This window comes from Cibotium barometz, chromosome 14 (assembly GCF_041138505.1).
Source record: "Cibotium barometz isolate CiBa-2024 chromosome 14, ASM4113850v1, whole genome shotgun sequence".
NCBI lineage: Eukaryota > Viridiplantae > Streptophyta > Polypodiopsida > Cyatheales > Cibotiaceae > Cibotium > Cibotium barometz.
In genome coordinates this window covers 47,009,294-47,035,257 of record NC_141059.1, presented here as the reverse complement: position 1 = coordinate 47,035,257, position 25,964 = coordinate 47,009,294, and the positions used below count along the sequence as shown (strand labels likewise).

The window sequence follows — 25,964 nt, the reverse complement described above, 5'->3', positions numbered from 1 at the left end:
TTCGTACAGCACCTGCTGGTTGCTGTTTGCTGTTTGCTGTCCGTACAGCCTTCTGTACCGTCTTCTGCATCAGTTTGTACCTCAGCAATCTGCAGCAGCAACTCGGGTGAGTCTACTTGCTGAATTTTGGAGCTTAACTGTGAATTTTGTCAGCAAATCAAGTCCGAAATTTGGGGCTTTTGCTGTTTTTGTGTTGCTGCACAATCTGTGACAGCTCCCACAGGTTTTTTGTGGGAATCAGAGAAATATGAGCCACCAGAAATTTGGGGTTTTTTGTTGCTGTGCTGTCTATCTGTGTGAAACAGACAGTCTCCAGCAATATTTGTGGACTCTTGTGCAGTCAGTCTCTTTTGCAGGTTACAGTTTGCTCTCATGGCACAGAACACTGCTGATGTGTTTGGGTTTTTAGCCCAGGAAGATAAGTTGGATGGAACCAACTATTCCCTGTGGAGCTTTATGCTCAGGAATCTGCTAGTTGCAAAGAATTTGTGGAATTATGTAAGTGGAGCTGAGGCAAGGCCTATGCATGTGGCCCCAGCTACCCCTCCACAACATGGCAGGCAGCAGGTTGTACTACCAGCTCCTCAGGCACCTACACAAGAACAAACTAGGTGGGATTCCAGGGATGCTCAGGCACTCTCTTTGATTGCACTTTCAGTTAAGAGGTCCATTATTCCGCATATCCGTTCATGCAGGACTTCTCAGGCTGCATGGGATACTTTGGAGCACATGTATCAGGCTCGCAATGAGGCTAGAGTTGCCTTTTTGAAGCGGGAACTATCACACTTGTGCATGGATGAGGGTGATTCTATGCAGGATCATCTTACGAAGATTCAGGATTTGAGAGAACAGCTCTTGAATATTGATGAAATCATTTCTGATGCTGAGATGGTCACCACTACACTTAACTCTTTACCGAGCTCTTATTTGGGTTTTCATACATCTCTTCACTTGTCCATGAGGGGTAATCCAGTCCCTCTATCCTTTCAGGAATTGGTTGGACTTTTGTTGCAGGAAGAGCAGACTCGGAAAAATGTCATGCAAAGGGGTGGTGAGCAAGCATTCTTTGCCAAGAACAAGGGCAAAGGAAAATCTGGTGCATATAAACCTAAGTCAGAATCAGGACAGCCATCTAGTAAAGAGAAGGATGATGCACAGAAACCTAAAAAGAAGGGTAAGTGCCATTACTGCAAGAAGCCAGGTCACTATATTGATGAATGTTATAAGAGGATAGCCAAGGAAAAGAAGAAAGAGTCTAGTAATTCAGTTGAAGACTCTTCAGATGTGGATAACAAGAAAGATGATACCACAGCCAACCTTGTGGAAGAGGATTGGTGCTTCTTTACTTGCAGCTATGATCCCTCAAATGAGGTTCATTCACTCAGTGTGAGTGAAAGTGGTGATGTATGGTTCTTTGACAGTGGTGCCTCAAGGCACATCACGTCCAGAAAGGATTTGTTTGGCAAGATGGTACCTTCTTCTTGTGGCAGAAAGGTTACGTGTGCAAATAATGCTTCTTATCCAGTTCAGGGCACAGGGGATGTTATGCTTACAGCCATTAATGGCTCAGAGTTTCTCCTTGAGGATGTATTGTATGTGCCTGGGATAAAGAAGAATCTTCTCTCAGTGTCTTCTTTTGCAAAGAGAGGGCTGGTTGTTTCCTTTGAGGATACTAAATGTATGGTCCGTGACAGGGAAAGTGACTTTGCTTTGGTTGCTACAGGGACCTTATGTCGCGGTTTGTACCGTCTTGATCCTTATGAGAGGCACAGTGCATGTGTTGCTTCTACCTCTACATCTGCTATGCAGGATGCAGAGTTGTGGCATGCCAGGTTTGGGCATGTAAATTATGGCAGTCTCATGGCACTTCTGAAGCTCATTCACAGTGATGTATGTGGTCCAATGAGGACACAATCCTTGGGAGGTCATTGGTATTTTGTTACTTTTATTGATGATTTTTCCAGATATGCCTGGGTGTATGCTTTGAAGAACAAATCTGATGTCTTTATGCATTTCCGACATTATGTCAACATGGTTGAAAATGCAACAGGACAAAAAGTGCAGACTCTCAGAACTGACAGAGGGGGGGAATACTTATCTAAAGTATTTGATGATTTTTGTTTAGAGAAGGGCATAGTACACCAGTGTACTACACCATATACACCTCAGCAGAATGGTGTCGCCGAACGAAAGAATAGGTCACTCATGGAGATGGCCAGGTGTATGCTGAAAGCAAAGGGATTGCCACATAAGTTTTGGGTGGAAGCTCTTATGTGTGCCACTCATGTGTTGAACAGGTGCCCTACAAAGGCACTCAGATCTGTTACACCCTATGAAGCTTGGTATGATCGGAAACCTAGTGTTGATTATTTTCGTGTGTTTGGTTGCTTGGCTTATGCACATGTACCACAGGAGCTTCGTGGGAAGCTTGATGATAAAGCCATAAAGTGCATATTTGTTGGCTACAGCAGTCAAAGTAAAGGGTACCGTCTTTATAATCCTGTTACACGGAGGATTTTTGTGAGCAGAGATGTTGTTTTTGCAGAGAATTCAGCACAACCCATTGCTGAATTTAAATTTCAGCAACCTCAGGAGTCTTTTGATGTATTTGAAGGGTTGTTACCCATTGGCATAGGAACCACAGCTGATATACCGGCTGAATTTCAGAATTTGCAGCCACCACCTCGTGTGTTTGATGCTTTAAATCAGCCCCAGGCTGAACCTGACATACAGCAAGCAGAAGAGGATATTGTTGTACAAGAGAGGACAGCTTTGCAAGAAGCTAGAACCATTCCTCGTTGGGCTATACAGACTCTTCAAGAGAGTAGACTTGCTGCTCCATTACCAGGTAGGACACGTAGGAGTACACGTGAGGCTGAAAGCTCTCACTTTTCAGAGTCAGCTTGGGTGAGTTCTATTATGGATGAAGAGGAACCTGAGAGTTTTGAAGATGCAAGTGAAAATCAGCATTGGATGCAGGCCATGCAAGCTGAATTGGATTCTATTGATAAGAATCATACATGGGATTTGGTGGATTTGCCTCATGGCAAGAAGGCAATTGGTACAAAGTGGGTTTATAAGGTTAAACGCAAACCAGATGGTACCATTGACAGGTACAAAGCAAGGCTGGTTGCTAAGGGCTATGCTCAGAAAAAGGGCATAGATTATGAAGAAACTTTTGCCCCCACTTCTCGGATGACCACCATCCGTGTTGTTGTTGCTATGGCTGCACATTATGGCTGTTTTTACATCAGTTGGATATAAAAACAGCCTTTTTGAATGGTGATCTTGAGGAAGAGGTTTATGTGATACAACCTCTTGGTTTTGCTATGTCTGGTCAAGAGCACAAGGTGTGCAAGTTGAGGAAAGCTTTGTATGGCTTAAAACAAGCACCGCGTGCCTGGTATGCAAAGATTGATGCATTTTTGACTAGCCAAGGGTTCACCAACAGTCCAACTGAAAGCACCCTCTACATCAAGAGAGATGGGGGGGATATTTTGATAATCATTCTTTATGTAGATGATATGTTGCTCACAGGTACTGATGCGGATAAAATTTCAGATTTTAAGTCCGAACTCAAATCTGCATTTGAGATGTCAGATATGGGTATGTTGCACTATTACTTGGGCATACAGTTCATACAAAGTGAGAAGGGTATCTTTATGTTACAGTCGAAGTATGTACAGAGACTGTTGGAAAGATTCAAATTTCAAGATTGTAAGCCTATTTCCACTCCTATGGAACCAGGGCTGAAACTTACAGTACATGATGGCAGTGAATCTTTTGATGCTATTCTCTATTGTCAGGCTGTTGGGTGCCTAATTTACTTGTGCAACACCAGACCGGATATTCAGTATGCAGTATCCCAGGTGAGCAAATATATGCACAGCCCACGGATGCTTCATTGGCAAGCTGTAAAGCGTGTGTTTCGTTACTTGCAAGGCACCAAGTCTTATGGCTTGATGTTTCCCAGGGGGGGTGACTTGCATTTACATGCATACAGTGATTCAGATTGGGCTGGTGACTTCGACACAAGGCAGTCTACCAGTGGTAATTGTTTCTTTTTGGGACACTCATGCATTTCATGGTTGAGCAAGAAACAATCTACAGTAGCTACCTCGTCTTGTGAGGCTGAGTACAGGGCAGCTTTCACAACGACAGTGGAATGTGTTTGGCTACGCAGACTCTTGGCAGATCTTCATCCTTTATTGGAGGAGCCTACTCCGATTCTCACTGACAGTCAGAGTGCTATTGCAGTAGCACGGAATCCTGTGTTTCATGCACGAACAAAACACATAGAGATACATTATCATTATGTCAGAGAGAGACTTCATGCAGGGGAGATCAGCATGATCTATTGTCCAACACATGACAATGTCGCAGACATTTTCACCAAAGCTTTACCTCGAGAAAAGTTTGAAGCTTTCCGCAAAGCTTTAGGCTTACTTCCTTTTGGTGATTGACATCATGCCTTATACCCACATTGGCACTGCAGGGGGGTGTTAGAAATAATGTCCTGACATTATTATGGGCAGTGGCCAATGTATTAGGACCGGCCGGGCACTTTTTACTCACTTTAAGTGAGGTTTTTTCCCCGCGCCCAATAAGGCGCCCAACTTACCGTTATGTGAAACGGGCACCAGTTAGGGTTATTATATGCCCTAAGTTTTGTAACAATCTTATCTTCATATTTTGAGCTCCATCGTTTTGCTCCAGGCCTCCACACGTTTTTCTTCTGTTTCTTCGCGTGCTCCACACCGTCTCTCACTCACAAAATTCAACCTTTAAACCTTGGTCGTTTATGGCTGAGACGGAGAGCAGATTTTTTTTAATTCCTGGAACATACAATACATTTTTCATACATATATTGGTACCATTGGCTGCAATAAGTATGACATTACCAATTCCCTTTACTGGATATGTGGTATGATTTGCACATGATACAGTGCGGCCATTTGAAGCATAAACCAAGTGCTGAAATACATCTTTGCATGAAGTGATGTGGCTCGAAGCACCACTATCAAAATACCATGATGCATTCTGTCTGTCAGATGCAATGCAAGACATATCAGTGTCCGAAGCACTTGGTGTGTCACTAGTGCATGTGACCAAAAAAGTGTACTCTTCCTGGATTACATTAGCTGATTGCTGTGCTTTGTCATCCAAAGAGTCTGCTACTGCATTGCCTGCTTCTTTCTTTTTCTCTTTTGCAATCCTTTTTTTACATTCACTGATGTAGTGTCCAGGCTTATGGCAGTAGTGATATTTGCCCTTCTTTTTGGGCTTGTTTGCATCCCCTTTGTTAGACTTTTCACCACTAGAAGAGGGCTGTCCATGACCAGCCTTGCTAGACTGTTGTCCCTCATGCTTAAAGCTCTTTGCTTTACCCTTATCCTTGGCTGTAAATGCCTTTTCTCCACCACGGTTGCTCGATATGTTTGCTCTTGTTTGCTCTTCCTGCAAGAGTAAACCCACGAGCTCTTCAAAAGTGACGGGATCACCACCTCCTCTCATTGAGAGGTTGAGAGAGGTGTGAAAGCCCAAGTAGGAAGGCGGTAAAGAATGAAGAGTGTTGGTGACCGTCTGTCTGTCTGGGATAACCTCATCAATGTTGAGCAATTGTTCCTGCAAATCTTTCACTTTGGTGAGATGATCTGCCATAGAGTCACCCTCATCCATAGAAAGAAGATCCAATTGCCTCTTCAAGTAGGCAACTCTTGCCTCGTTGCGTACCTGATACATTGCTTCCAATGTGTCCCATGCAAGCTTCGATGTCTTGCATGAACGAATGTGCGGAATAATAGTCCTTTTCACTGAAAGGGCTATCAATGACATGGCCTGTGCATCTCTAGAGTCCCATCTCTTCTGCTCTTGTGTGGGAGCAGGATCTACATCAGGAGCTCTTTGAGCACCTCCCCTTTGAGGCGTGGCTGGCTGTATGGTAAGTGGGCGTGTGTCATCACCACACACGATGCCCCAAAGCCCTTTGGCTACCAGCAAATTACGGATCATAAAACTCCAGAGGGAGTAGTTAGATCCATCCAGCTTGTCCTCCTGGGTGAGCACACCAAATACATCTGTAGCATTCTGTGCCATGTCAACAAAGTATAACTGCAAGCAAACCAAGCACCAATGTGCACTGCCAGGCAACCAAATGTCCTGTGCAAATGTATGCCTGCAAACCAAAGCAAGTGTAAACCTGCACCAAATTGTCCAATTACACTCAATGTGTATACATACGCGACAAATCGCAGCTGTAATGCCCAATTACATGCTCCAATCAGAAAATCCCCAATTTTTATGCACTCCAATCGCTTCAATGTGCATCTAATTGGCCAATTTTCACAAAAGCCCCAAATTTCTGCAAATGTAAGAGCTTCAATTTGCCAATTTTGACCTCAATTTTGAAAACCCCCAAATTTCTGCAAATGAGAGAGGTTCAATTTGCTGATTTTGACCTCTATTTCGAAAACCCCCAAATTGCAGTCAAAGCAACATGCCCAATTTTATCAATGTGTCTTGAAATTGAGAAATTTCCCATTTTGCCAGAATCCTGTACCACCTGCAAGCTTTCAAATCTTCTTGGCAAAATCTGCCTGCAAACCAAATGTTTATTTTTTCTGTTTGCTGAAACAAAGGTACCTGGGCAGCAATGATGCACAGCTGGGAAGATGTAGCACGGAAGAGTCGTTGCAGGTGGAGAATCAACGTTGTTGGCCAAGGTTGAAGAGAGTCGTTGCAGGTGGAGAATACACTGAGCTGCAGGCTGGTGTATGCACGTGGCACACAGGTGACGAGGCGTGCAGAGCTGCACGACATGCACACAGGTGACGAGGCGTGCAGAGGACAGCAAGGCGGAGGCGTACTCTGGGCGGTGGCAGACCAGCAGAGGCGGGCAGGCGTGCTGGTGTTGGGCAGGCGAATGTTGGGTAGTCGAGCAGGCGGAATGTTGGGGAGCTGTCGGGTCCCAGCGGACGAGCAGCAGGCGTGCTGGAGTCGGCTAGGCGAGCTGGAGTCGTGGGCTAGCGCGAATGGCCTGTAACAGGCGAGCGAGCAGTGGAGCCAGAGTCGACGGTGTCGGAACGGGTCGGAGCATAGACGGCCGACGGAGCACAGACGGTGGGCTTGGTCTAGCGACGGGCGAGCGCGCAGGTGCCTGGAGGACGGACGGCGGCCGGAGCAGAAACGTCGACGGTGAGGACGACGCTGGTCGGTCGGAACGGCGAGCGCAGGGCGACGGCGACGGCGAGGTCTGGGTGACGGTGACGGCGGCGAGGTCTGGGCGACGGACGGGAGCACGTGCGGATCGTTGACGGGCCAGGCCGGGCCGGGACGGAGGTGATGGAGCTCCCAAGCGCGGACGGCGGCTCGAGGAGTGGCGCCGCCCGCGAGGCTGGGCGGTGGTGGTGGGCTCCCCACTAGTGCCGCCCGATTGTGGTGGCTAGAGGGAGGAGCGCCGACGGAACCGACGGACGGAAAGCTCTGACGGACGGCGACGGAAATTCGCAGTCGACGGAAAAACACAGCTTCGACGGAATTTCGCAGTTTCTTTCTGCAGATTCTGCACAGCCACCACTCCAGGGCCAGCTCCCAGCTCTGATACCAAATGTTGGGTGTTGGACTCACACACTCACACACACAAACCTGCACATTAGGGTTAGGTGCAAGGTAGAGAAGCTCACACACAGAAATGAGAGAGAGAGAGAGAGAGAGAGAGCCAAAAGTGTGGTATCCACAAAATGCAAGTCAACCCTTGCATGTGTGCCATATCCATATAATATAGAAGTACAAAATATTATATGTTAGAGTGTCCTTTCACACTTGATGTCCAAGGGGAAAAACCACATGGGAAAAAAGTGCCTTTGGTTAAGCCCTGTTCACACATAGCACTACCATAAGTGAGCATATGCCTACAGTAGATGCCTAGCACTGAGAAATGTATATGAGAATGACGATTTCGTAATATATGTATTTTGCATGTCAACCTGTTTTATTAGTGTTGGCATGTTGTTCAATGAGCTGCAATCGAGGAGGAAACAAAACACAGAAGGGACTTGTGAACCCGTGCTACTCAAAGGAAGGGCCTAAGTGATTGGATCCACACAATAGTAGCAAAATCATGACATTAGACACACATAAATTGTGATACACCTCACCTATAGTACAGGTCGGCCAGCCTTGGGCAGAAGTTGGGTAGGTGGGTAGCTGCCAGTGCCATGTGGCCAGCTGCTTGACATGTGGCAAGTTGGCCGACAGCATGCCAACCAGCACTGGTATGTGCTATAAATACGTGTGTAGAGAAATTGTCAATTTGTGAGTGCTGGACTTCATAGAGCGTTTCTCCATAGGAGAAGTGCTAGAGCCAGGAGTATGCAGTAGGTAACAAGGCTGCATTTGGCATTTTTACTTAGCCATATCTTCTGTATTTAATATAGTGGTAAACTATTTCTTGTACATAATACATAACAAAAGTTTTAGAACTCGTGTGTGCTCTGTGCGTTGATTCCGTTGTACTTGACTCTCACCCTAGCACATAGACATGAGTGTTCTACATAAACTTTTGTGGGCACTTTGAAGGATACAATTGCCATTATTTACAGTGGGGATTAAGAAAGCTCCCATAGACGTGGCAACCATGTTTTGATTCAACTAAGAGGAAACCAAAACCCATCAACTGAAGTAGAGATTTCACCAGCCAGGGTATTTCCGAGTATGAAATGGGTCTGGTAGACTCCAGGACGTCGAAATTTATTGAAAGTACAAGCTTTGGGAATGGGGGATTATCCTGGAATACAAAGGATCACACTCCTAAAATTTAGGAGAGTTGCTATTTCTGGCCCGACTCCGATGGAAATTTTGTTCGCGTCAATACATCTGGAATTGAGCAGATACCAAGAGTTGCCAAAGTACCTATAACAAATGGGCTACTAGTTGGGATATTTTTAGAGATAAAGATTATGGGAGAATATATGGATAATCCGGCATCTCCCATAGGGAGAGTAAGGCTCTCGTAGCTTGTACATGATATTATTCTCCTTGCGGTGTCACATGTGCAACTTCTATTTTCAGCTTTGTGGTTTGTTTAATGGCTGTGATTAAATGCCGAAATGTTTAATTATGCTCATAGTCAAGTGATGCATGCCCACTTCCGCACTTCTCGGGCGAGTTACATTGGATTATACATAGCAATACCAGGCATAATTGGAAGTGAACATTATGGTTTCTTGGAGTCTACGAGGAGGCGTCTATCTTCTATCTTTGTATTATGGAAGCTGCTTCTCAAGCTCAAAGCAAGCTATATTGGAGTTCTATTTGTTTCATGGCTTCATGATGTTCTCAGCAAATAAGAAGAGCTAAGTATTCTTTGAGGTTACAAAGCTATTACTTTTTGATTCTTCATGGTTTATGTATTTTGAACACCTAACCCTTGTGTGTAAATGCAAAGGAGAAGTGTTGTATGTTTTTCTTGAATGTGTTTCAAGAAAAATTCTTTTCATGGCTGAGAAGCCTAGAATCTAGAGGTAATCTCTATTGTGAGCACAATGCTTGAGGATTGCAATATATGACATGGTTATATATATATGGTCATCTTTTGCATTATTCAGTTTGATGGCTTTATGGACTTATGGCTCCCTTTAATGGGATGAATTCTTTTCATAGCTCCCTTTATTGGGATGGATTATATCTATGGAGATCTCTTTCTTGGACGAGATTTATAAGTACTTTTTCATTTTGTTGGGATGACAGAGGATACCCCATACCTGTACTCCGATTTGTCTCATAGGCCGAGTTCGGTCTTTTGGAAGACGTTAATAAAATCTTTCTTTGTTTCTTTCTTTCTCTCTCTCTCTCTCTCTCTCTCTCTCTCTCTCTCTCTCTCTCTCTCTCTCCATCTTCTCCGCACCACTGAGGATGGCTTTATACTTAGACCGAGCTACATGGATACCCATCTGTCTCATGGATTGAGGTGCGCCATTGGGCAGATCCGCACCTCCTCACATCAGTTAGAGATAGAGACAAGCAGATTTAGAGGCATACCTCCAGGGGACAGGATTTGTCAGATTTGTTGGATAGAGCCAGAGACGGAGGAGCACTACATCTGTCGCTGCACAGCATATTATGAGATTCGAGGGCGCTACCATTGCCTTTTCAGAGAGAGATTTGGACCACTGGCTAGAGTCATGGACTATTGTGATCAGCGATGCTTGGGTTTTTATCTCCTGGAGATCCGCAGGCTCAGAGTGTCCATCATCAGGAGCAGACGCCAGACTGGCAGGGAGTCCACACAGAGACAGATTACTGACTTCTTTAGAGGGACTACCCGGGAGGACACACAGCCGCCGACAGCCCAGCAGCGAGCACCCCGTGGGACTCTAGTTGAGAGAGCTATCCAGTTGGGCAGATCTAGACGCCCGAGGGTTCGCGGATCCTCACATCGGAGACGGTGCCTACACCGGAGGATTCAAAGCATCATTGCGAGGCATCGGGCTTGCCCGACCAGGCATCTCACTATGGCAGATATCCAGGCCATCCGGCAGAGACCCATGCTAGAGCTCCTAGGATGATTACGACTCCAGCCATATACTGTTGTAGTCACTGTCACTTTTGTACTCCCCCATATTCATGTATCCATGTACTCATGTACCCCATTTTGACCAGTAGCATTAGCTTCCCACTCTCCCTAGTTGCTGCTTCCGAATGCCCCCCCTACTGATGTATTGTGGGGCTAGATACTTAGTTCTTTCTTTTCTTTTCCAGACAGTGTATCAGATGTCACATGGTTGTAACTTTGGTCTCATAGGTCACTTTGGCCTTTTGAAGACGTTATAACATTTCATTTCATTTCATTTCTCTCTCTCTTTCTCACTTCGCTTTTTTCGCTTCGCCTCCTTCGCTCGCTCGTGTAGCCGCCTCTGGCCTCTCACTCTGTGGGAAGCGTTATGCAGACACGCACAGAGCTCTTCCTATGGCCAAGGGTTAATTAATTTTTAACCCGAAACCAGCCTTTTTCAGCCCAAGACAAGATGGAGAGGATCGACATTGAACACTTGATCAAGGCAGCCATCCAACAACACAAGAAAGAGACGGACAATGCAATTAATATGGTCAACCGGAGCCTTCTCGACAAAGTCAAGAAACTTGAAGCGCGGATAGCAACCCAAGATGCAGAGATCGCAAATCTCAAGATAGAGATAGAAGAAGCACGTGCTCAACATAAGCTTGAGGAAGGTGAAATTCAGCCGGTCATGATGGGAGGAGCTGAACACCATCAAGGCCCAAGTGAGAACACTTCAAGAGGGAGAAGAAAAGAAGGCTCGGGAGACCTCCTCGCGGGTGAAGGTGCTCAGGAACACGCAAAAGCAAGTAGATGAAACGGAGAAATGGATAGAAGTGGTCAAGAGAGGTAAGAACAAGGAGGCCGAAAGCACATCTACCTCGAAGATTATCAACCTAACCATTGAGGAGGAACAAAGAAGAAAGACAAGGGAACTTCATGTGCGGATCACAGGGCTTAAGGACGGTGACAATGTAGAGGAGGAAGCCAAAGATTTATACACACGCATGGGCATTTGGAGGCCTACACACACGAGGGCTTGGAGAGTGGGCAAGAAAGACAAGAATGGAGGAGAGAGCTCGAAGGAGAGAGCTCTCATCTTACGCTTTCCCACCTTGGAGGCCAAGAAGGATTTCTTGGCCAAGCGCTCCGCCCTTAAGAAAACGGGCATCTTTTTAGGAGATGACCTCACCTTGGCACAGCTAGAACATATGAGGGAGTGCATGCCAGAGATTAGGGCAGCCAGAGAAAAAGGGAAGCTAGCATTTTACAGAGGAGGCAGAGTGGTGATACTGGAGAGACGCACCACCTGACGGTGCGAGACCTATGGGACCAGTCTGAGACTTGCAGTATGGAACAACGGAGCATTGAGACTGGATGTGGGGGCCTTTGAGGACAGCTTCAGAGATAGGGACATCATCTTCTACTCGGAGACACATCAGGCCCCATGCAGCACATTATCGAGAGTGGCGGGATACAGATGGGAGACGACTTGTAGACAGGAGGCCCGTTCGAAGCATGGTGGTCGCGGATTTGAAGGAGTTGCAGTTCTTTTTAGAGAGGAGCTTCAGCCACTCATCCATGTTATGCGCCGTGATGAGAGCACGAGGTACATGTGGGTCAGAGTGAGGGCAGATGAGGGTAGACCCCTATACATTGCTGTATGTTACTTTCCACCCAGCACATCTCATTATGCAGCGCCCAAGGGGCAATCTCCATATATGATTCTAGATGAGGACATATGGGAGTTCTCTAGGGAGGGAGATGTTATCATACTTGGGGACTTCAATGCTCGAACGGCTCAGTACCAGACCTCCTTCTTTGACACTTCGGAGGTGATGTTGAGAGAGATAGATGTGGAGGAGATGTGCTTGACCCAGAGATCATAGGATGAGGTGGAGTGTACTGAGTATGGGAGATACCTTTTGGAGAGGGGGACTGCACATGGGCTGGCCATTTTAAATGGCCTAGAGAGGTATCCACTTGCCAGTGGCTTTACTTGCTTTCCACACAGACATGGGGCCAGCATAGTGGATTATGTTCTAGCCTCGCCAACCTTCATCCCGAGTATCCAGGATTTTGTGATTGGTCCCAGGCCCACATCGGAGTTACGGTGGATCATGCACTTCTCTCCTTTACGGTGGATTTCCACTATAGTACCCTCCAGGTTGGGCAGTCCTCCTATCACCCGAGATATACCTTCTGTAGAGAGACTGATGGAGTATACACCACAGAGATCTACAGCTTGTTGAGTGCAGAGGACCCACAGAGGCCATTAGCAGAGCTCACAGAGATCCTGACAGAGGCTTTACATACAGCTGCAGCGACGGCCTTCCCACACACGCAGCCCACAGTACGACCACGTCCTGGGAGCATGCCCCAGAATAGTTGGTATGATGATGACTGTAGGGAGCTCAGAGCTCGGCTACAGAGAGAGGTGGCCACAGGTGTTACTACATATAGACAGTCACGCATCATCTTCCGATCCCTCATTCGGCGGAAGAAGAGAGCATTCTTAGCTCGACTGGAGAGAGACATCTATGAGTTGTTTTTGAGTCAGGATTCTGGGGAGGCGTGGAGATTGCTTAGAGAGCACCCCCCGCCTCCGGCCATTACCTCTCCAGATACATGGGGCGAGTATGCAGCCTCCCTCTACACAGTACCAGAGCAGCCACCCTCAGGGCTATCATTGAGGAGGGCAGAGCACATGGGAGGAGGATCTGCTGTGGCTTTGTGGATTTCCGCAAGGCCTTTGACACAGTGCCCAGAGCTAGACTGATGCGCAGGCTGCAAGACTTGGGGGTTCCATGTGAGCTCATTTGGGGTATTATGGCACTTTATGAGACAGTAGTTGGGCAGGTGCGGACTTCAGAGGGTCTCTCCCAGCCAGTACACTCCACTATAGGGGTGAAACAGGGCTGCCCGCTCTCTCCGACTCTATTTGGACTATACATTGATGAGATCTCTGATTATATTGGGACACGAGGGGACAAAGGAGCCCAGTTGGCTGGCACTTGGATACCTCTGCTCTTATATGATGTTGATGATATTGTGCTTATAGCAGACTCACCAGAGGGTATGCAGAGGCACTTGGATACTTTACATGCTTATGCATAGGACAGTGGGCTCTCAGTTAACCTTGGTAAGACCTAGGTTATGGTGTTTAACACTACAGCTGAGTGGGTTTGGAGATCAGCGCCTATTTTCACATATGGGCAGGAGACAGTGGAGTATGTTGACTCATACACATATCTTGGAGTGGTGTTCACTGGGCCCACATTTTCCATGAGGGGGGCAACAGAGGCCAGATTGACTAGAGGATATGCAGCACTAGGAGGTCTAGAGAGGATGTGCTCACAGGTACAGTTTCAGGAGCCACGCACTAAGCTGTGGCTTTTTGACACGTTGGTCACATCGGCTATGCTATATGGAGTACAGATCTGGGGGCCTAGCCTAGATCGTCACAGTCGATCAGGATGCACATACGATGGATGGAGATCGATGGAGAGACTACTTGTGTCCATGATCTCCAGGATGATTCGGGCTAAGGCCTCGGTACCCCATGAGATTATTAGAGCCGAGATGGGAGCACCACCGATCGTAGTCGAGGCTCTTGCCAGATCAGTGTCCTTCATTCATAGCACCTGGGAGCTTCCCGCCGACACCGGTATGCACGACTTGCTTTAGAGTCCTCTCATGAGCTAGCCATGGAGGGAGACACTTCATGTTGGTATGCGCAGATAGCATCCTGGTTTGAGCTCCACGGGTTCAGTTTAGACAGACTTCCACCCTTCCAGTACTCTCTGGAGCATAGTCACAAGGGACGGGGGACGGTAACGGGGGATGGGGACGGGGACGGGACGGGGGACGACCATATGTAGGGAACGGGTACGGGGGTAGGAACGACACTTAAAAATTACTTTGTCAGTACCACCCACTCGCCTATACGGGCAAAGCTTGCATGTCCATGGCTGTGCACCACCTCCATGAGGGGATGGGGTGTGATTGACCTCACCATGTCCATCCCGTCGTCCTTCTATGGGTAGTTGGAACTTGAAGAGCCACTGCCACGAGGAGGATGCCATGGATGATGGATGCCTCCTTGTCACTTGATAGCTTGAGAGAGAGAGAGAGAGAGAGAGAGAGAGAGAGAGAGAGAGTGAGGCTTGAGCCTTGAAAGTTGAGGGAGAACTGTGAGGATGGGTGGGAGTGTGTGTGTGTGTGTGTGTGTGTGAAGCTTGACAGTTGAGAGAGAGTGTGTGTGAGGGAGAGTGTGTCTTGAGAGGCTACAGCTTGCTTGTGTGAGAGCTTGAAACTTGAGACCTTGGCCCTTGAGGCTTGCCGCTTGAGGGAGAGAGAGTGTGTGTGTGCGTGTGAAGGTAAAGCTTGAAGTGTGAGAGGGAGTGTGTGTGTGTGTGTCTTCTTATAGGGAGGGAGGCAAGAGAGAGGCCAAGGCCTATGGGCCAAGGCTAAAGGCCCATGAAAAGCCCCTCCCAAACGGCCAAAAAAAAAGGTCAAAAATGTGACCATTGCCCAAATCGTTCCCATGCAGCCGTCCCCCACAACCGTTCCCTCCTGGATCCGTCCCCGGAACGCCGTCCCTTGTGAGGGACGCTCAGCTGGGGTCGTCCGTCCGTCCCCGTCCCACAATGTTCCCGGGACGGCGTCCCCCCGTTCCAAGGGTCCGTCCCCTCCGTCCCCTGTGACTATGCTCTGGAGGCACCCTCTCTCACCTTGACACATTCTGAGATTAGTAGAGTCATCAGATAGGACCTCATTCAGTTGGACACTAGGAGGACATGGCTAGAGCCCTCACAGGAGTTGGGGACGAAGATGGCTTTCTATAGAGACCATCTTCTCCGCACCACTGAGGATGGCTTTATACTTAGACCGAGCTACATGGATACCCATCTGTCTCATGGATTGAGGTGCGCCATTGGGTAGATCCGCACCTCCTCACATCAGTTAGAGATAGAGACAGGCAGATTTAGAGGCATCCTCCAGGGGACAGGATTTGTCAGATTTGTTGGATAGAGCCAGAGACGAAAGAGCACTACATCTGTCGTTGCACAGCATATTATGAGATTCGAGGGCGCTACCATTGCCTTTTCAGAGAGGGATTTGGACCACTGGCTAGAGTCATGGACTATTGTGATCAGCGATGCTTGGGTTTTTATCTCCTGGAGATCCGCAGGCTCAGAGAGTCCATTATCAGGAGCAGACGCCCGACTGGCAGAGAGTCCACACAGAGACAGATTACTGACTTCTTTAGAGGGACTACCCGGGAGGACACACAGCCGACAGCCCAGCAGTCGGGCACCCCGTGGGACTCTAGTTGAGAGAGCTATCCAGTTGGGCAGATCTAGACGCCCGAGGGTTCGCGGATCCTCACATCGGAAACGGTGCCTACACCAGAGGATTCAGAGCATCATTGCGAGGCATCGGGCTCGTCCGACCAGGCATCTCACTATGGCAGATATCCAAGCCATCCGGCAGAGACCCATGCTAAAGCTCCTAGGATGATTATGACTCCAGCCATATACTGTTGTACTCACTGTCACTTTTGTACTCCCCCATATTCATGTATCCATGTACTCATGTACCCCATTTTGACTAGTAGCATTAGCTCCCCACTCTCTCTAGTTGCTGCTTCCGGATGCCTCCTACTGATGTATTGTGAGGCTAGATACTTACCTTCAGAACACTCAAGAGACTTGGATTACACCCAGTCAGCCTCTACCGCCGAAGATGCTATACTACAGAGATCGGTTTATGGGCATCTTAGCGGATGGATTCATACAGAGACCTGGATACATGGATGTGTACATGCCTCACAGTGCCCGAGTGGTGATTGGCCAACTCAGAGTGTCATCACACCAGCTTGAGATTGAGGCAGGTAGGGCAGCACGGATCCCCAGAGCAGAGAGGATATGCAGACTATGCCAGGAGGAGGTTGAGAGTGAGTAACATTATGTATGCAGATGCAGAGCATATAGTGTCATTAGAGAGAGATACACCACCATCTTCAGTGCACATCCCTCACTCCGCCAGATCATGGAGTCCACAGACCAGCGCAGATTTGGCCAGTTCTTGCTAGAGGCACAGCGCCACAGAGAGACACTGCTACGGACTCATACCACAGGGAGAGGTGGGCGACAGCCCTAGCTCACTGATTTCTTCTAGAGATCTATCCCAGTGCCTATCTTGACACAGGAGGGGGTTACACTTCAGCGCGCTGCGGACCTCCGAGCCAGACGGAGACCGAGAGCACCAGACTCCTAGACTACATCAGAGGGAGATCACAGAGATATGGGCTCGACATCAGCACCATATCGAGGAGCGGCTAGCTCACTTACACTCACACCCAGAGATCATGCTCCGAGGTATTTTTGCCTCGCCATCACCTATGTATCACATATTACACCCCCATTATGGTACTGGTTGGAGCTAGACAGATCTGTATTGCATTCTTGTATACCCTGCGCATATAGGTTGCATATTGAGCCTCTAGCAGTAGTGCTCCATCCATCACACCCCCCCCTAGCTCAGTACTTTCATATTTTATTTCATGTTCATTTTGTCCTTTTTTTTCTGGACATCCAGAAGACATTGACAGTTGTACATTGATTTGTCTCATAGGTCGAGTTTGGCCTCTAGTAGACGTTAATACAGCTTTTTTCTTTCTTTCTTTCTCTCTCTTGAAGGCTGCCCATGAAGTATACCGGCTGTTGGGGACTGTTTTGGAGGCTTCCATCACGAAGAAATACTGAAGGCAAGGGTATTTAATCATTTTATTATGATTTCTAGCCACTATACTTGTTGTAGCAATCCTTGTACTTCCTGTACTAGTTGTACCAGGCATTGTACTTGCTATACCAACCATTGTATTGGTTGTACCAACCATTGTACTTGTACCGGCTGAATGGAGAGTTGTACTTGTTGTACCAGCTCTATTACATGAAGACCCGTGGTTTTTGGGAAAGAATCAATAACCACACGGAGGTATTTGGATTAAATTGTTGGCTCGACATTTCTACAGCCTGTGTTCCGGGTTGGCAGCCTCGTGGGTGTTGGGCTGTGTTATGGCATTTGTATATGGTTAATCCAGCATCTCCCGTGGGGAGAGTAAGGCCCTCGAAGCTTGTACATGATATTATTCTCCTTGGGTAATAAAATACTCCAAGGGGGGGGGTGGGGGGTCGGCCCATTCCGGCCTCTATGTGGTGTCACATGTGCAAGCTCCATTTTCAGCATTTGTGGATATTTTGTCCAGCTTTTATGTTTTATGCAAAGTGATGATGGATATGTGTTAAGGCTGTGGCCATGTTTAAATGTTTTAACATGCATTGATGGTATCAACAAGTGTGTCAAAGGCCCTAGTCCCCTGGGCACCTCGAGTTTCAAGAGAGGATGCTTTTGCCAACGTCTGCAATACATAGAGGTTAGGGTAAGTTCAAGCTTAATTTCATCCCAATCTGAGGCCAAAGGAAACAAATTCAAAACTCTCACATGCATCTTCATGGGCAGGGATACACGTGTCATACTAAATGGAAAGTATGAGAGATTATATGGGTGTTGGTCATGTTGTGACCTTAGCAGCTATTGTTTTGGTGGAATAAAACTTTTTTAGACGAAGGAGAAAATTGTATAATTGACTGGCAATATGAAACATGGAGACATGCAACTGTTTTTAATATAAAGAATCCAAAAGAAAAAGGCTATCCCCATCCTGTACTGGAATAATTTTTGTAATCAAAATCTAGAACATGCATATGGTGGATCTTTTTTCCAAGATAAAAAAGAAAATTGAGTATTGAATCCCAAAACATGCAGGTAAAGGCCAGAGAACCACTGGCAGGACAGGGAGCTAGGGTTGTTGCTGTTTCTCTTAACAAGGTGAGTTTTATGGTCACTGCTTTTTTAAACTTCTATTGCAGCTGTAAGTGTAAAAAGTAACTTTGTCAGCTTAAGAAAAAAAAGATCCTCTTTTTGCAGAAAAAAGAATCATTCAGTGATATTTTAAAGATGGTCAGGGTTATTTCTAAGTCTTTTTGTGGATTTGAAAGTACAGGTGTACAAGCTCAATGCTGAAGGGATAGCATTCAGATTTCTGCCTGATCCACAACAAGTGAAGAATGCTCTGCAGGTTGGTGCTTGATAATGGTTATTCATTGTTCACAGCTTCTTCGTAGGCCTAGCTAACTAGTTTCTCTACCTCTAACTGCCATCAATCTATCTTGATGGGTTGAGTCTGTGAGGCTGTGAGGAGGCTCTGTTGGAATTCACACAGCATCAGTGATATATGTACCCATCTATGCTTGGCTTCATCAATGACAGTTTAGTGTGTAATTGTGTAGTCCAACTTTCCAAGATGGACTGGTAATGATCATATCCTGCCTTATTTGTACCTACCTTTTCTCTAAGTGCATCAAGTATGACAACATGGGTTGATCCATTGGGTTTGTAATCAATAGATGGGGTAGTCTTCTTGACAGTCCAAGCTCGGGCAAGTAATTCTATTAAAGAACTTAGCCACGGCTGGTGCCAAGGATGGTAAAAAAGTGTAAGAGGATACAACGTGCAGTGTATACAAGAGAACACTCACAAGAAGTAGGATCTTTCACAAAAAAATTCAAAACTCAAATTACACAATAACAGAGATAGAGACGAATATTGTATTATTGAAGTGATACAATAGATGGCAAAGCCCCATTCCTGTGTGCTTCTGTGAAGGGAGCTTCGATGGCTTATCCAAAACTGCGAAGATAGAGGCTGTATGGTAGTAGAAGCTAGGGAGTAAACTCACAGTGATGATTGATGAACTATGTGGAGAAGGAATTGGCCGTGTAAGAGGATACATGTGAGTGTATACAAGAGAATACTCACAAGTAGGATCTTTCACATCACAAAAATTTAAAACTCAAATTGCACAATAATAGAGATAGAGAAGAATACTGTATTACTGAAGTGATACAATAGATGCATAGTTGGAAAAAAATGCATTTTTTTGAAAAAATAAAAAATGTGTACGTTTCAAAACGTCCCAATGTTTGGGATGCGTTTTTTTAAAGACGGTGTTTAAAAAAATAACTAAATTTTTTTTTTGGGATGCGCTTTTTTTACATGAATGCTTGATGTTGAAAGGTCATTGGTAAATAAATATTAAAGTTAATGTTGAATGGCATTGCCGCCACCAGACCCATGGGGTCTTGGGGCCATGTGAATGCATTATCATTATCATTTAATGAATTATGATAGCCATAGGCTTCAAATTGTTCACTCTTGAGTTTTTATGCACAAGTTTAACTTTTATACATGAAATCTATGGCTCCTAGGCTTAATAACTATATATACAGGCCATAATTATAGCTTAAAAAAATTAATGAATAAAAAACTTATTTTAAAAACTTTTCCAAAAATAAAAAACGTTTTTTAAAAGTATAAAACTCATTTAATAGTTCCGGTTTTAAAAACGTTTGGCAACTATGAATAGATGGCAAAGTCCCACACTTGTGTGCTCTTGTAAAGGATGGCAAAAAAGTGTAAGAGGATACAACGTGGAGTGTATAAGGATGGTAAATACAACGTGCAACGTATACAAGAGAACACTCACAAGAAAAAGGATCTTGCACATCACAAAAATTTAAAACTCAAATTGCACAATAATAGAGATAGAGAAGAACATTGTATTACTGAAGTGATACAATAGGTGGCAAAGCCCTACATCTGTGTGCTCCTGTGAAAGGAGCTTTGATGGTTGGTCCTGAACTACTAAGACAAAGGTTGTATGCTAGTAGAAGCTAGGGAGTACACTCACGGTGATAACTAATGAACTTTGTGGAGAAGGGATTGGTCGTGTATCTACATAGGCTTATATACACGGGACACCATGACATGTTCGCATAAGTCCATGATCATAGCCGGTGCTATCGTTCGTGGTGTAGACTTGGCCCATAAAGATGTACTAGAAATAGCCATGCAATAGCCCCAACTCACACGGTCATTTGAGCTCTTCTTGGGTCCCCTTGGGGTCCACAATGTTAGGAAAGGATGTCCAAGAGTAAAGTCTGCGTATTCCATGTCTTCATTGCTATGGGATAACGGTCTAGTTAGCATGTAGCCTACTTGGTAGTGTGCCAAATCTAATCTAAGCGATCTCTAAATCGTCACGTCTAGATTGTTATGAGATAGCGGTCTACTGTAGCATGTAGCCTACTTTGCAGTGCACCAAATGTAATCCAAGCCATATCTAAACCGGTTGGTCTTCTATGCCACCTTCACGTGTGAATACGGAGATGCTGGGTGCACGAGCTGCTCAACCATGGCTACTCTTTATAATGGGGGCCATACAAACATGAGCTAGCCGGTGCCTAGACAATTGAAGATGCCGCTCTATCTAGTCCCTACTAAGAGCCTTCGTGAAGATGTATACACAATTCTCTCTTGTCGGGTCGTAACCATATTGACCTCCCTGAACATGATGAGCTTGCGCACAAAGTGATAATGAAACTCAATACGTTTTGTGTGAGCATGAAACAGAGGATTCCGAGCAATGGCAATGCAACTCTAGCACTGCTTCTGCACCACACCCATATCCTATAGAATCCTTCTTAGCCACAATGCCTCACATGATGGAAAACATGCAACTTTGTACTCAGTCTCTGAAGTGTAACAATGGGATGTTTCTTACTGATTCAAGAAATGCATCCTGAATCAAGAAAAAAACAATACCGTGTTAAAGTGTCTGGTGTCCAAATAACCCGCCCAATCTGAGTCACAAAATCCATTGAGGGTCTTGCCTACAGCATAGGTGATGTCGTACTCTTGAGTACCTTGGATGTATCTCAACACCTGTATACTTGCTTTTCAATGATTCTCCCAGGGTTTGTTGGAGAACTTGCTGAAAACACCAACATAAAAAACTGATGTTTGGTCTAGTATTACATAAGAAGATAAGACTACCACAACGAGTTTCTTGTATAAGGTCTCATCCACAAGGTTTAAAGTGTCTTTGATGGACAGCATGAGATCAACCTCCATTGGGTTAAAAGTTGCCTTGCATTCAGTCATGCCAAATGCCTTGAGTATCTCACTTGCATATTTGTGCTAAGAGATGAAAATTATCTTGCTCTTGCCAAACTTGAATCCCAAAACAATAATGCATGAGTCCAAGATCTGTCGACTAAAACTTTGCACTATGTGCCGCTGTGTCTATGAGATCTTTTTTTGGTGATTCCATGTAAATATGAGGTCATCTACATAGAGAACGCTGACTATATACTTTTCTCGCTCACAAAAGACTTTTAAATTCACGTGTGAAGGACCACATAAGAGACCAACACTCAATCCTCTGGTACCATGCTCGGGTTTGTTTTAGCTCGTAGAGTGCCTTTTGTAACCTGTAAACTTTGCTTTTGGAATCACAAACCATGAATCTTGGTGGTTGCTCTCCACGTATGTGTCATCCTCATGTTGAGGAAAAATGATTTGGAGAAAATGTCACTCCCTGTGCGTTGCCAATGCTAGGTCAGTGTAGATTGTGGTTGACCTCGCTTTAGGAGAAAAAACCGTAAAGTATATATGTGAATACACACACACACACACACACACACACACACATGTATGTATGTATGTATGTATGTACGTGTGTGTATACACACACTTATAAATGTGTATGTGTGTATATATATACATATATATATGTGTGTGTGTGTGTGCGCGCGCGCACTTAGTTTACTATTTAATATAAATAGTGGTTTCACAAAAAAAAAGTGTGTGCATTGTGTACACACACACACACATATACACACACATATGTATATACACACATATACATATACATACATACATACATACATACATATAGATATATATATATATGTGTGTGTGTGTGTGTGTGTCTGCGTGCGTGTGCCTGGAGAGGCGTGTGCCCAAACATAGCATTGTTTCTCATCTTCCATATTGTCCATAAAGTCCAATATCTAGTCCATAGGTAGAAGAAATCAAAATTAGGAGAGTTGGGCATACGAGTCCCAAATATCTAGAAATGCTTCCCATATTGCTTTCTAGGGAAGCAACCTGAGATATCATTAGCCAATCTTCAAAGAAATTCTCTTGTCTTCAAACAATGCCATAATAGACGAGCAATTTCAGACCGAGCTCCACATCTACAACAGGTGACTCAAGCTATCCATCTTTTACCAAGCATCTCTGCAACAGGTAGGACATCCACCAAACATTGCCCAAGAAACAATCTTTGCTTTGAAGGCAGTTTGTTTCTCCATATACTCCGAAGTTGTTTTTTCCACCATCTTTCACTCTTTTGCACACCCCATAAGGGTTACCATGTTTGATTAAGAAAAAGGCACCATTCTTGGTCAAAAAGCAAGAAAAAGCAAAAAAAGTCAAACAGGGTTGACTGCGAGCCAAGGGCACCATTCAAAAGAGGAGACTGAGTTGGACCAAAGAGCTAAAAGCCGCTTTTTCAAAAAGCAGTCCCAGGGCCAAAAAGCAAGGCCCTGAAGCTAGAAAAGCAAAACAAGAACTTTTGACTAAAGTTGAGTAATATTTTACTATTTAAAAGACCAAAAGCAAAGTAAAAGACAAAAGCATCACTTTTTGGCAAATAAGGAAGGCTTCCCTAAGTATAAAAGAAGCATGAGCCTCTCTTGAGCATCAAGTTGGAGAACAACCTCTTCATCATTAAGGCGTTGCCATCTTTGTAGAAGCTTGGAGGTCATCTTCTCCATCATCTTCTTGATCATGAACCAAAAAATGGAGTTTTTCATCGTTGCTCGCTGACTTAGAGCGCCTTCATCAACTGCAGTGCCATGTCATCATCTGTCGGTATGACTGTACAGATCCGTATAGCTGTACGGACATTGCTGTACGCACTGAAACTCTAAAAATTTCAGAAATTCTAAAACTGCTGGACGGACATGTGCAGAGCTGCGTTTTGAAGGTTTTTATCCTTCGAAAACTATTAAAACAGGTTTTATATCAGTGTTCTTGCTAGAAAGAGCTTTTCCATGGTTTCCTTCATCGACAAGGTTGTAGAAGTTGTGGAGATTACTCATGGGATGAGCGAGTGATTCTTGGACTTGAACTTGAACTTGAACTTGAACTTGAACTTGAACTTGGAACTTGGAACTTGGAACTTGGACTTAAACTTGGGCTTGGATCTAGACTAAAAAACTAGAACTTGGACTTGATCATTGGATTGGAGGTAGAATGGACCTGGACTTGGATTTTGATCTGGATCTGGACCTGGACCTGGACCTACACTTGGACTTGGACTTGGATTGGAACTTGGACTTGGACTTGGATTTGGATTTGGACTTGGATTCATTGGATTTGGATTAAGACTTGGACTTGGATTTGGATCTGGATATTGGATATGGTACTAGCCCGGTGAGAGATTCTTGTGGGTCAACCCCGTGGTGTGCTAGGCATCAGAGATCTTGTGCCTCGACACCGACTTCGACGTAGGTATTCTACATCGGCATATTTGTTTGCTTTTGTATTCATTCTTTGTAAATATCCTGGCCAACGTGTCTGTGGATTGTTCCTGAATAAATTCCTGAAAGGGAGCGGGGCCTTTTTCCCGCTCAGTGTGGTGTACTGTGCAAGATCCCTATTCCCCTCTCTCTCCATCCACATCGCCACCCCCCTTTATATTGTTTGTATATGGGCTCCACCGATCCATGATGATTCACAGTTGTATCCAGACACATGCACACTTTTTCTTTTCTTTCTTTTCCTTTTCTTTCTTTTTCTTTTCTTCCGATGACCAGTTGTATTATTTTTTTGTCTCATAGGCTGACTTTGGCCTCTCGTAGACGTTAATATATCTTTCTTTCTTCTTTCTCTCTCTCTCTCTATCATTATCTCTTGGACACATGGTTGAATCTGTCATGGCACGCCCAGCTGGGCCTACACCATGTGCATGAATCCAAGGTGGTGACAGCAAATGATTATACATGCTAGCTGGAGTTATCTTATCCAAATATAATCCCCTTGCATTTGAGTTTTCTCTTCTACTTTCGAGTCATGAATTCTATCATTTTCGACCAGTGGAGGCAATGGTTCATATGGCTACAATAATCTTTTAATCTTTCTCCATATCGGGCTGTGATGTAGACCCTAGTTATGTTTGTTGCATGCCTGTGGAAAGGATAGCACAGTCAATCCGTGTATCATTCACAACATCCTGAAGCATGTGTATACCCAAAGATGCTAAAAAGCATGCTTTACGTGGCTCTTGCATAGCTAGCGGTTTTGCAAACAAAGAGGACCAGTGCAAACTTTCCAGTTGCATAGAGTTACCAATTGGAAAGTCACGTCCCACTCATTTGAGGTTTTTCAATGCAGTCTTCCAATCTTGCACTATTCTTGTAGCATATGGACAGCCCGCAATGCGACCATCAAAACGGCATAACACCACTTTCCAATGTGAATTCACCTAATTTCTGTAAACCATAGTTTTCATGCCTGTACATATAGCTGCCAGCATGATTGCCCATGGTTGCACTTGCCAAAAAAAAATGGAATCATGGTAGCTTTTCGAGCCAAAACATGGTAGTGAATGTCAAGAATATTCAAACCACCATGCATCTTTGGCGAACAAACACAATTGCATGGCAAACAGTCTCAAGGCTTTTTAATTTGTCTTGGTCGTCTAGAACAATTCCAAAGCTTCAGACATGAAAGCATGCAAATCCTTCTTTCTCCAAACAAGCAATGACAAATGGAATTGAACATATGATCATTGATTGTACAATGCGTAAAGGGCTACATTGAGAGCTTCCAATAAGAAAGTTTTGCTTTAAGCCTCTGCAATGCCCATTGTGCCGCTTTCTTAACCGTCGTATCCCATCCCAGCGGGTATCCAAGATGCGTGACGATTTGATTAGGCTGAACTATTTGTCTTGGCCATAGAAGTCAATGCCAATCCATACAATATGCAATGGAATCAACTTTGACTTTTCAAAATTTATGTAAAGTCCGGTACCCTTACCAAACAACTCTAAAACTCTCATGATGCATGTGAGATGAGTTGGATCATTTTTAGGCATGAAGAAAGAGTCATCTGCATAGGCCTGTGTCATAAAGTGAGTTCCATCCGAATTCCGGAGGCCATGAAGCTGTCCTGTCTGTGAGCAGCCATTACGTCAGCTATGTAATTCCATTGCACAGTATCAAACACCTTCGCCACATCCACCTGCACAATCAGCACATCTTGTCTTCTATATTTGGCATATTCCATAGCAATATAAGCATTAGCAATATTATCCATTATTTGTCTTCTTGGCACAAAACCATATTAATGAGGATACAATCCATCATACAAAACACTCTCTAAGCGGTTGGCTATCATTTTGGTGGCCAACTTATATATCACAGGCATTAA

General features: G+C 45.1%; 2 protein-coding genes and 1 long non-coding RNA gene across 10 annotated transcripts in view; 2 read left to right on the top strand and 1 right to left on the bottom strand.

Annotated features, from left to right (window-relative positions):
• LOC147632105 (uncharacterized) overlaps nucleotides 1–25,964 on the bottom strand; it is a 188,095-nt gene that overhangs the window by 123,854 nt on the left and 38,277 nt on the right. The gene's annotated exons all lie outside the window — the stretch shown is intronic.
• The window catches only part of LOC147632106 (protein TIC 22, chloroplastic-like), a 117,633-nt gene that overhangs the window by 57,496 nt on the left and 34,173 nt on the right, over nucleotides 1–25,964 (top strand). For 6 of the 8 annotated variants that reach the window (XM_086808727.1, XM_086808734.1, XM_086808730.1 and 3 more), the window contains 2 exons: nucleotides 18,389–18,451; nucleotides 18,627–18,701. The exons of the other annotated variants lie outside the window; for them this stretch is intronic. In XM_086808727.1, coding sequence (XP_086664853.1) covers nucleotides 18,389–18,451; nucleotides 18,627–18,701 — 138 coding nt within the window. The remainder of the gene's footprint in view (nucleotides 1–18,388; nucleotides 18,452–18,626; nucleotides 18,702–25,964) is intronic. 8 annotated transcript variants of the gene reach the window in all.
• LOC147632107 (uncharacterized) lies at nucleotides 11,025–16,125 on the top strand. Its single transcript, XM_086808936.1, has 2 exons — nucleotides 11,025–11,205; nucleotides 11,249–16,125. The coding sequence occupies exons 1-2, from the start codon at nucleotides 11,025–11,027 to the stop codon at nucleotides 11,866–11,868; spliced, it is 801 nt and encodes a 266-aa protein (XP_086665062.1). The 3' UTR covers nucleotides 11,869–16,125.

What these genes read in the sequence shown, in the direction of transcription:
- LOC147632107 (XM_086808936.1), top strand. Translation starts at nt 11,025, where the DNA reads ATGGAGAGGATCGACATTGAACACTTGATCAAGGCAGCCATCCAACAA. An exon ending in GATAGAGATAGAAGAAGCAC is followed by an intron (nt 11,206 to 11,248) that starts GTGCTCAACATA and finishes TCAGCCGGTCAT; the next exon opens with GATGGGAGGAGCTGAACACC.